This window comes from Phascolarctos cinereus, unplaced genomic scaffold (assembly GCF_003287225.1).
Source record: "Phascolarctos cinereus isolate Bilbo 61053 unplaced genomic scaffold, phaCin_HiC Scaffold_5;HRSCAF=322, whole genome shotgun sequence".
Taxonomy (NCBI): Eukaryota; Metazoa; Chordata; class Mammalia; order Diprotodontia; family Phascolarctidae; genus Phascolarctos; species Phascolarctos cinereus.
In genome coordinates, this window is record NW_027555958.1 from 247,970,802 (window position 1) to 247,982,422 (window position 11,621).

Below are 11,621 nucleotides of genomic sequence, written 5' to 3' on the forward strand. Positions count from 1 at the left end.
GTCCCGCCTCTTCCGGCTCCCTGCCCACTAGCCGAAGCCAGGGTGCGTAGCACCGGCTGCACCTCCTACTTCTTCCTTCCTCCAGCGTCATAGCAACCGGCCAGAGGGTTGTTTCCACAAAGCCAGCTGTGTGGCCAAGTGATCCCTTCTCCCTTCTCTCCCATGGTTAAAATACTCTAGTGCTCCTTCCCACGGCAGTCTTCCTTTCTGCTCAGAATTTGGGTAACCAAGTTATCCGATAGCCCCATGGTGCCCCATTTCCACCTTAAAAAAACCAACCAACCAATTTTTCTTACATATCCATATTCCGCTCTAACTGGAGAAATCAATCTCAGAACGATATTTGATCTGGACCTGTGATTTCATCAACGTAGAAAATCACCAATGCAGATCCACTCATATACAACTCACTCTAAAATCATGATGCATAAATAGTGAAACTCCACTGTCTCAACAACATTCCCTAACCCTCCCACCATATCCATTTTTAGGCAAATGTACAAGTATCTACCTCCTACAATCTAAAAACAGACACATGGTTAATAAGATAATTTTTATTATAAAGGGTTGACTTGACAAGTTAGGCACCCCCTACCCCTACAACTTAAAAATAAGGGGAGGGGGTGCAGCATAAAGAGAAATTGACCAAAAACACTTATTCAGGCATACTTCATTTTATCTTCTCCCTGTTTTCTCCTTTCCTCTATGTCAAGAGCTTGTCACTATCCTACCCATTTCTAAAAATGGTAGGGATAAGGATCAGTTCAGTTTAGGCATCAGGACTTTCTAACAGCCATCCCTTAAGCTTTGGAGCACCACAGAGAACATCTATCACTTCCTTTCTACTGGACCCTCCTGGATTCCTCTCCCTCAGTGAGAATATTAGTTTGAGATGGAACTATGGGCATCATCTCTGGTGGGGGTCCACTCTCTTCCTTAAGATGGCCTTGATATAGACGTCGAAGACGGGCCAGCTCTCTCTCAGGTGGCTGCTGCCAGTTGTACCATGGATACCAGGAGGTACCTGCAGCTAAGGCAGGAGCCACTGGGGTACTGCCCACAGCCCCATGGGAGTTGCTGAAATCAGTATCTCGTGGCTGTACCAGTGGGATGTGGTACCTGAGAAAACCTAGGGAGATGAAAAAGGAATAAAATAGAAGGCCTTGTAATTAAAGAAGGCAGTAAATGGGGTGTCATGAGGTAAGGGACAACTGAGAAATGAAAAGTGTGGAAGAAGTTAAGGTTGATTGATAAAGTTTAGGGAGAAAAGACAAGGCATTAATGAGACAGTGAAATGCTAACGTATAGAGAAAAGACAACAGGAAGAGAAAGGTCCATATCCCTTCTCAGACTTTCAGAATTTGAATTTCCTTATCCCTTACCACCCCAACACACTCCTCCCTCCAAGCCCAGGTCCTCTTCCCACTTCTAAAATAGCCTGTCCCCTTTCCGACCCTCACCATGGTCTCTGGCCTTCAGGATGGCCTCTGTCAGCTTCTTATGCTGCTTCATACAGACACCTTGTAAAAGGAGAAAATGAGAGAGGAAAAAAGAAAGAGAACACAGTTACCATAATATCAACTGCCATAATGTTGCCTCTGGGAATGGTATGGGGTGGCAGTGGGCTAGGACTTCAGGAAGGAGGATTCTTCTCACTGTACAGATTAGGAACTTAAGGCCAGAAAAGGTAACCAGTGGCAAGGGTAGATCCAAGTCTCACATCTAAACTGGAGTGAGGACACGTGGAAATAACCAATGTAGTGAAAAGAGGGAAAATTCTTGGAATTGAAGGTTAGGGAGGCCCCAGGTAAAGTGAGGTCTAGGGGAAAACTGTTCAAAGGAGAGGGAGCTATAAAGCAGAATATAGCAAGAGGCCAACACCTGCTCCTTCCCTCCTTTGAGGACCATTATCTGAATAACCACACTCCACAGTGTTCATAATTGTAACACCCTGATACTTGTTGGCTTGTTTGTACAATTCAAGTCAAGCATTAAATGCCATGTCTTCTGTAATAGATGTGGTGGATCAAATTTTAGGAAGTGCTCAAGGAACTATACAATTTAAAGAAATCCTATGATTCAAAGTTAAATATCTATCCCTTTGGATATCAATTATCCCTTCATTTACTTTTAGATATAGCTCTATTAACCAAAGTTGGGTTTACTCAAAACAAGGAACACATAACATTTTGTCCTTGTTCACATGCAAGTCTTGATACACATTTATGTGTAATCCTTTTTATCTTTGCTATTAGATTGGAAATTTTCCAAAGGCTGGAACCTACATCCTCTATGCTTTCTGTAAGTCTCTAAAAAAGCCTAAATGAGGAAGGAATTGTTCTTAGAGGAAGAAGGAGACCATAAGGGGAAAACCACACCCTAAGGGGTTGGGATCTAACCTGTGTATGGAGCATGGAAGATGACACCTGTGTAAGCACAGACAAACTGCTCCAAGAGCTTCACGTTCTGAAGAGAAAGAAATAGAAGGAAATGGGGATTGCAGTAATATCAGAAAAGGCAGCAAGAAATAGTGCTTCTTCCTTTTAGAATAGCATGCCCTTCCACATCCTATTCCAAACTTCCCAATCTCCTCCCATATTCAAGCCTCAACTCATCCATGAAGTCTCCCCTGAGTCTAAGATAACAGTGCTCTACCCATCTCTTGAGTACACCTAGTACCCAAAGCCTATTATCAAACACTGTTATGCCAAATTTAGCTCCTTTATATATGCCTCTATTGCAAAATTCTTTTATCCTTTCCTGTGGGCTGGAAAGATGAGACATGATTAATTAATCAAGAAATATTAAGTGCCTACTATGTGCAAGGCACTGGGAATACAAAGACAAAAAACAATCCTTGACCTCATGTAAGGAAGGACTTTAAGTTCAAGAAGACTTGAATTCTAGTCCAGATTCTATCACATGCTAGCCATGTGACCTTGAATAAGTCACTTATACCCACCCCACAGAAAATGAAATTCACAGTTTATCTGCTTTGTGTAGGGCTGTGGTTATGACTTATCTCTCTCCAATATGTGTGACACCTACCCAGTGGAAGTGTCCAGGCCCAGGCCTCCTAAAGTTGGGGGTGCTTCCAGGAGGAAGGATAACCACACTTAAACCTCAAGACCTGGAAATTCAAGCTCCCATAACTTGTCTCATGTAGCCTTATCCTGGCAAGCCCTTTGGCTCTTTCAAATAGATCTCTCATTTTCCCCAGGGAATAATGAAAGTTAGCTAATGCCCCAGAGCATATAAAAACATCCAGTGTTAGTGAGGAGAGCCACAGTCACTTTGCATGTTGTGAAATCCTAAGAATGATAAAGGCAATAAACATCCCAAATACTCATCTTTCTACCTTAACATCACTGAACAGTTGGAAGACAGCGAGGAATGCTTTGACCAAAGTTTTGTTTCCATTTCTCTTTTTATGCTGACAAAATACCAAATCTGAAAAGCCTACAACCTTGAAACTCACCCATTTACTAGGACTAGAAGAAATCTCATACTGAGTCCTTGTCATTGGTGGAGTGAATAGAGGTGAGATGAACCCTTGTAAGGGATTTTGGAAGAGTAAATTCATGTTTCAGGAAGGGACTGATTAAATGACTTCTAGAGTCACTAAAATTCTGTGATGTGATAATCTGGTATGTCTCCCTAGTTCTTAAAAGACAATTCTCCCTGGAGCAGCTACGGGGTGCAGTAGATAGAGCTCCAGCCTTGGAGTCAGGAGAACCCGAGTTCAATTCTGCCCTCAGACACTTGATACTAGCTGTGTGACCATGGGCAAGTCACTTAACCCCAACCTCCTCACCAAAAAAAAAAAAAAGACAATACTCCCAAGGCAGTTTCTCTTTCATCCTTCCTTTATATACTGCCCCCAACCTTCTATTGCCCCATTACTCACATTATTCAAGATTTCACTCTTATTCACATGCATCTAAATGAAGTTAGAGAAAAACCACAAAAGTGTGCTGACTTGGGTTTACTACAAATTTATGTTAAATAACATCAATTCAGCCCTCACCGCAACATGGCAATCCTTTTACAACTTCCTAATCAATTCACTATCCCAGTCACCACACTGGCCTTTCCCAAACATTTCCTCACACCTACTATGGCTTTTTTCCCCCCTATTCCCCCAATTTTATACTCTCAGTTGAGAACCTTTGCTCAAACCTCACTGAAAAAATGAGCCCCTTAGCCAAAAGTTCCTTCTTCTCTTCTCATCATCCTATCACTCAGAATGCCTTCCCCTACAATCTCCTCCTTCATCTATTCACTAGAAGAGGTGGCCTCTCTTTTTGCAAAGGCAAACCCTTCAGCCTACATAAATGATCTCAGTCTATCCCATCTTCTCTGGCAGAGTGCTTTTCTATTAATGCTCACCTTCTCACTAAATTTCAATATCTTCTTGTCTATCTGGCTGTTTTCCTGCTGCCTACAAAACATGCCCACATCTCCCCCATCTTCAAAAACTCTCCCTTCACACATCTATCCCTGATAGCTATCACCCTATATCGCTCCTCCCTTTTGTGGCTAAATTCCTAGAGAAGGCTGTTTACAACTGGTACTCCCTTTCCTCTCAACCTCTTCTTAATTCTCTACAGTTTGGCTTTCAACCTCATCATTCAACTGAAATTGCTCTCTCTGAAGTTATTAATAATCTCTTAATTGCCAAAATCAAATAGCCTTTTCTCAAACCTCATCCTTCTTGACCTCTGCAGCCTCTGATATGTTAATCAACAGTCAACAAATATTAAGCATCTATACTAGATGCTAAGTGCTGGGGATAAAACAAAACAAAACAAAAAACAGTTCTTGATCTCAGAAAGTAGAGGCAGGGATGATGAAGTAGTCGGGAAGTCCCAAAGTAGCACACCAAGTGAGAAATGAGATGTATGAGCTAATGTATGGTCTCTCCTTAAATGGAATCTAACCCTACCCTCCAATCAGAGAAGCCCAGAGTAGTCACAAGTACAGTATCAAGGCTGATGAGATCTTGCAGGATGATGAGGTTATCCTAGTAACAAGCTATCTGGGCCAGGGTGGAGAAGTCTGTTGTTCAGTCATGTCCAACTCTTTATGAGCCCATTTGGGGTTTTCTTGGCAAAGTTACTAGAGTGGTTTACCATTTCCTTCACCAGCTCATTTTACAGACTGGGGAAACTGAGGCAAACAAGGTTATGGGACTAGTTGGCAAAGTTAGGTATAGTACTGGACCTACAGAGTTCGAATCTGGCTCAGACACTTATTAGCTATGTGACTTTGGGCAAGTCTTAATCTTGTAATTTGTAAAATTAGCTGAAAAAGGAAACCACTCTAGTATCTTTGCCAAGAAGAGTTGGACTGAAACAACTCTCAACAACAACAACCAGGGTCACACAGCTAGTAAATGTCTGAAGCCAGATTTGAACTCACTAAGAGAAAGTTTTCTTGACTCTAGGCCTGGTGCTCTATCCATTGCCCCACCTAGCTGCCCCCCCAGAGAAGGCAGTGAGAAAAATCTTAAAGTGGCAACTAGGTGGGAAATGACCTTGATATTCTCTTCTCTTTAGGTTTTCATGACACTGCTCTCTTCTGGCTTTACTCCTACTTGTCTGACTACTACTTCTTAGTCTTCTTTGCTGGATACTCATCCAGGTTTTGCCTGCTAACCTTGGGTGTCCCTCCAAGGTTCTTTCCTGGGCCCACTTTCTCTTCTTCCTCTATGTACTTTTGCTTGATTTCATCAGTTCCCATGGATTCAATTATCATCTCTATGTAGATGATACTTCATGGCTCAATAAACTTCAGTAGCTCCCAATTACTTCTAGTATCACAGAATCATAAATCTAGAGCCGGAAAAACTTCAGAGGCCATACTAAGCCCCAGAAAGATGAAAAAATTTGCCCATGATAACACATATAGTGTCAGAGTAAAGACTGGACTTAGATCTTCTGACTCTATAATCATTGGTCTTTCCACTACATCTTGTTAGCCCCTGATAAAACACAACTACTCTATTTGGCATTCAAAGTCCTTTATGACCTGGCTGTATCCTACTTTTCTAGGCTTGCAAAGCTCCTATTACTCCCCTTCACAAACTCTTCAGTCTAACCAAGCTGGCTTCCTTGCTGTTTTTCCTGCAGAAAAGACTATCTCCAGGCCTTTGCACAGGCTGCCTCTCCATGTCTAGAATACAGTCCTTCCTCATATCCACATCACAAAATCCCCAGTTTCCTTCCACATTCAGCTCAAATACCACCCCCTACATGAAGCCTTTTCTGATTCTCTACTCCCTTCCTCAGGTGCTAGTGTCCCCATAATCATCTTGTATCCTAAGTTCCTACAATATAAGTACATTAACTCTTATTCATTGAAACATAGCATTTTAGAGGGGGAACATCTGAAATGGCTGCTGGATAAGACTGAGAAAAGATGTCAAGGTGGTTCCCTTACATCTACTCTCAATTAAAAGTTGGAAAATGTGGAGATTCAGTTTAATAAACATTTATTAAATACCTGACAATGCCTAAGTCATTGTGCTAGGTACTGGGAACATGAAAAGAAAATAAAGAAGTTCCTGCCTGCAAGGAGCTTATAAATCTTACTGAGACCTACAATATGCAAACAGACATATAACTACAATATAATTTGAATAATGAAGAGACCAATAACAACTAGGAGAATGAGAAAACGATTTCCACAGAACGTGGCATGTGACATGAAAGAAGCTAAAGATTCTATGAGGTAGAAGTGAAGAGGGAAGCATATTTCAGATATGGAGGACAGCAGAGTAGGCCATTTGTTGGAACACAGGGGTAATTATAGGTAAGCAAAAGAGAGTAATTCACAATACATCCAAAGGTGGGTTGGGCTTTAAATAGCAAGATGAGGATTTTGCATTTTATCCTGAAGCCACTGAAGATTCCTGAGGAGGGAAGATTTAGGAAGATTATTTTGGTACTTGTGTGAAGGATGAATTGGAGAGGATAAAGATGGAAGCAGGAAGACTATGGCACTCCTGCAACAGTCCAATCAAGAAGTCAGTAAGAACCAGAACTAGGCTTAGTGGCTCTAAGTGGCATGCTAGGAAGGGAATGGACACAAGAGATGTTGTGGAGATAACAATCAGAAAGACTTAGTAACAGATTAGATGTGGGGAGGGGTGGGGGAAAGGTGAAGGAAAGTAAAGTTGTTGAGGATAAATAGTACTGATGTTGCAAACCTGGGTGCCTAAAAGTGACTAAAAAGTGCCCTCAAAAAAAAAAAAGGAAAGAAAAAGAAAATTTGAATAAAACTCAGGTTTAGTAACAGAAATAATAAATTATAGTTTGGACATGTTAACTTGGTATGTTTATGAGTTATCTACATAAAGAAGTTCAATAGTGATGTGAACTAGAGTTTGGGAGAGAGTATAGATTTGGGAGTTACCTGAATATAAAGAGAAGAGAGCTCTGGACTAAGTGCTAGGGAGTACCCATGGTTATGTATAGAAAGAGGTGGATGACCAAATAGCAGAAAAGGATGAAGAAATTAAGAGAGTAGACTCAAAACCAAGAAAAGAAAGAGCTTCTAGGAGAAAAAAGGGTGGTTAAAAGGGTCAAAAGTTGGTATGTAGGTATTTCTCCATTTTATAGATAAAAAAAACTGAGATAGAGGCTAAATGATTTATCCAGGGTCACACGTAAGTGTCTGAGGCAGAATTCGATCTGAGGTCTTCCCGACTCTGAAGTCCTATGCCAGGGATGGGGAACCTGGGGCCTCAAGGTCACATGTGGCCCTCTAGGTCCTCAAGTATGGCCCTTTAACTGAATCCAAATTTCACAGAACATATCCCCTTAATAAAACAATTTGTTCTGTAAAACTTGGATTTGGTCAAAAGGCTGCACCCGAGGACCTAGAAGGCCACATGTGGCCTTGAGGTTGCAGATTCCCCACCCCTATACCTATGCTTTATCCACTGTGCCACCTAGCTGCCTGCAATGATGAGGTAAAAGGTACGAGTAGGGAGGCTGGCCTTGAAAGCTACCTCCTTTTTAGAAACTGGAGCAAAGGAGGAAAGAATAGGGGATAACTGTCAGTCATTTTGAGGTATAAAGGAAGGGGACTGCAAAAATATCATTACTTAAGCACAGTATATATACCCTAGTCCCTGAGGTGGGTAAAGAGTGCAATGAAACTTGAAGGTTCCTTACTCTAAAGTCCACATGGAGCTTCCGATCCCGGCAGATGGGGCAAGGATTCCCAGCAACTTTGTTTCCTCGCTGTAGGAGATAAAAGAAATGGGTAGAAACTTCTGGAATTAGCATCCATGCCTTTGTCAAGGTCCCTCCAATCCCACCTTGTTACCCCTGAATCTCTGTGCCAGAGACCCAATGCCTCTTCCTTACTACTCACAATGCATGTCTTACGGGTTCGCTGTGGTGGGACGCCACCTTTGTAGTTTCGTCGATAGTCAGCCCAGACTGGACGGGAGCCATATCGAGCTAGGTATTCTACAAAGGAAAGGAAAGGACAGGAATGAGAGGGGAGAGGAGGAAGAGAGATATAAGAATTTATTAAGTGCTTACTATGTGCCCAAAACTATGCGAAACACTTTACAAATATCTCATCTGATCTATAATAATTACTAGAAACTACTTTTAGGGCTCCACTCTACCTCTGCAAGCCTTAGTTCACGTGTATCCCTTTAGGTCCCCTTAGAACCTAAATCCCCTTAATAAAAGGATTTGTTCTGCAAAGTCTGGATTCAGTCAAAGAGCTGCACTCGAGGACCTAGAGACATGTGGCCTCAAAGCCACAGATTCTCTACCCCTGCTTTAGGTGCAAACTAAACCATCTCACAAAATTACCCCAGATATTTATGCCTTTGCTTATACTATTCTCTATGCCTGGAATGCCTTCTTTTCCCCTCCACCTGTTGAAATCCTATGCTATTCTTCAAGACCCAACTAAATTGCCACACCTTTGAAAAGCATTTCTTATATCCAATTTGGTGGTAATCTTTTCCTCCTTTCTCACCAGAGAATTTTTAAAAGTTCTTTTTTTTTGGACCTCTCTTCTAATACTAATCATTTTCAATTTTTTGTTTGTTTTAGTAATTTTCAAAGACTTATCCCCTGTCCTACTGTATTTTCCCTAGAGATAATCCCCTACCACATTTGCATTCCTTCACTAAATATTTAATAAACATCTATTTGGTAAGTGCTGGACATAAAAGTTCAACCAAAAAAAAACTGGTTTTCTTGCCCTCATGGAATTTATATTCTATAAGACTCAAAGACTAATAACTACAATATACAATTATATATAACAAGTATAACAGAGTCCCAAAACAAAATGTCACATAAGAAAGAGTTCAGGAAGGGCGTTACCAAGAGGAAGAACCAGGAAAGGGGAGGATGTATAGAAATTCAACATGTCCTAGGCATTACAGTTGCAGGGAATAGTGTATAAAAAAGTTGAGGTGAGTATAGTATAGTGCATGTGGAAGTTAAGAAGAGAAGTAACAGATAAGGCTGGAGAGATGGAGTATTGTTGGATTGTATAAAACTCAGTGCTTTGCATTTGGTTCAGTGTTCACTGAAGGACAATTAAGAAGGAGAACGAATTCTTATATTATCTGTTCTTCACTTTAGGTTCTGAATGGATTTTTCTGCCTTATTCTCCACATTTTCCCTTTTCTCTTCCCACACCTTTCTTATGGTGGTACCTTCTGTCTCCAGATATTCCCAGGGAGCATCCTGATAGGGGGAGACAGGAACGGAGGATTCTTCCTCAGGGAAAGCTTTGGTGCATAGTGCCCGAGGAGTAGCCTATGAAAAAGAAAAGGGGAAGGTTTAGGAGGGAAATTAGATATCTTGTTCTTCATCCCCCAACTCTTCCTCACGAATTTTTGAGGTTCTGTAAAGATGTCAAAACTGGTGTAGTGACGTATAGAAAGAATGTGTACAGAAATTAGACTTGATTTTAGCCCCAAAAGACTCAAAAACAATAAAATAATGTGAGCTGACAAATAGGGTGATTAAATTTTGGGACAGTAACTGTATACCGGGTGTTCCAAAAGTCTTAGTATAGTTTTCAGCAGGAGAGGAGAGGGGCATTCCTATTTTGTGTATTCTTCCCTTTAGGTTCCACCCACAGGATTTAATTAAGATTAATCAAATTATAAGATTAAGATAAGAGAAAGATTTAAGGATACAAGAAATCTATATACCTAGGAAAAAATTGATGTCAAAGGAAAAATAAAGTAAATTGGATAGATGTTTCAGGTGATGAGAGAAAGGAAAGGAAGGGATACCTAAGTTCCTAAGAGTTGGATAAAGTATCCAGGAAAAGGTTATCTTAGGATCACAGGATACTTCTGATACACACATGATCCCTATCTCAAATCTGTCTCTGAATCATTGGTCTCACCCTGCTTTATAAAAATCAGTCTCCCATTCCATAAGAGTGAGCAATCTGAGTCCCAAAGCTGGAATCAAAGACCTCAGCCCTGTAATTAACCCCATAATGACCTTAATCTCCACACCCCTGAGGCTAACTTGCCCCATTTCAGGGAAAAGCAACCGTGGGAAGCAGCCCTCCCCTTTTTATCCCAACTAAGGACCCTCAAGGTGGTGAGTAGTGAAGCCAGGGGATTCAAGAGATTTGGCCAGTGGGGACTTGGGGGAGGAATGTCTACAGGAGTTTTGGATAGTAGTCCTACAGGCTGTTGCCTTTAGGACAAAAGTATGCTAAGCTCTTCAGATCCTCCCTACATCCATAAGGGTGGAGAGATAAATACAGCTGTGTATCAGGAGGATCGTAAGCCCCACTCAAGATGTCAGAAGCATCAAGGACCACTCCTTGTATTCAATGGTTCACATACTGGATATACAAAGAGTTAGTTAAGCCTGTCTGTAATTGGATAGAAGGAGCCAGTTAACACTGGAGGAGTTCTCAAGAGCTAACTAGCTAGGTGGAGCAGGAATGGAATCCGATGGTCAGATCTCTTTTTCCTCGTCCTCCACTACCCATCACGTGAACACAGTGCTTGGGAAGAGAAAGAAATGGTGGGGGGGCTGCTACAGCAACGTGGAGAGAGCAGAGCTCCTCCTGGGCCACCATGGCAACGCAGCACACCCATTCCTCCTCCTTGCCTGTTGCCATGGGAACGTTTAAAGGTACTCAGTAAATATGGACAACCCTTAGGAACCATGTAGTACCCCTCGGCACGCGCCCCAAGACCAGGGACAAGACGCAACAGATTGGGTAGTGGGAATGCTGTAGCCAAAAGGATAGAGACAGGAAAGCGCTGGGCTTTCCCTTTCTCCCCGATCCTGGGAAGGAAGCTCTTTCCGGGCCGGGAGGGGAAGGGAAGGCGGCCAGTCGGAGCCAGCTAAAATCTGGGGCCGCGTGCTGCAAAGGGGGAAGTTAGCGGGAGAGAGGAAACTGCATAGGTACCTGCACCCAGTGGACACCTCTGACAGGTGTGAGGCCCGAGAGCCGCCTAAGCAGAAGCGTTAGAAGAGAGGTCGCCATCTTGGTGTACGGCGAACGGAGGAGAGGGGACCAGAAGAAGCTGCGCATGTCTGTAAGCAGGCTGGGCGGGGCTAATGTGAGAAACGCGCCTTGCCGGGACGTGGCCGTGCGCA

The 11,621-nt window shown here is 42.3% G+C and overlaps 1 protein-coding gene across 1 annotated transcript; it reads right to left on the minus strand.

Moving 5' to 3' along the window:
- Positions 1–539: 539 nt before the first annotated feature.
- MRPS18B (mitochondrial ribosomal protein S18B) lies at positions 540–11,566 on the minus strand. The gene is made up of 7 exons (XM_020974112.2): positions 11,431–11,566; positions 9,698–9,800; positions 8,383–8,480; positions 8,181–8,249; positions 2,400–2,466; positions 1,461–1,520; positions 540–1,129 (listed from the first exon to the last, which is right to left on the minus strand). The coding sequence occupies exons 1-7, from the start codon at positions 11,554–11,556 to the stop codon at positions 843–845; spliced, it is 810 nt and encodes a 269-aa protein (XP_020829771.1). The 5' UTR covers positions 11,557–11,566; the 3' UTR covers positions 540–842.
- Positions 11,567–11,621: the final 55 nt, after the last annotated feature.

What these genes read in the sequence shown, in the direction of transcription:
- MRPS18B (XM_020974112.2), bottom strand. Translation starts at nt 11,556, where the DNA reads ATGCGCAGCTTCTTCTGGTCCCCTCTCCTCCGTTCGCCGTACACCAAG. An exon ending in GGAATATCTGGAGACAGAAG is followed by an intron (nt 8,481 to 9,697) that starts GTACCACCATAA and finishes TTTCCTTTGTAG; the next exon opens with AATACCTAGCTCGATATGGC. An exon ending in GAACCCGTAAGACATGCATT is followed by an intron (nt 8,250 to 8,382) that starts GTGAGTAGTAAG and finishes TATCTCCTACAG; the next exon opens with CGAGGAAACAAAGTTGCTGG.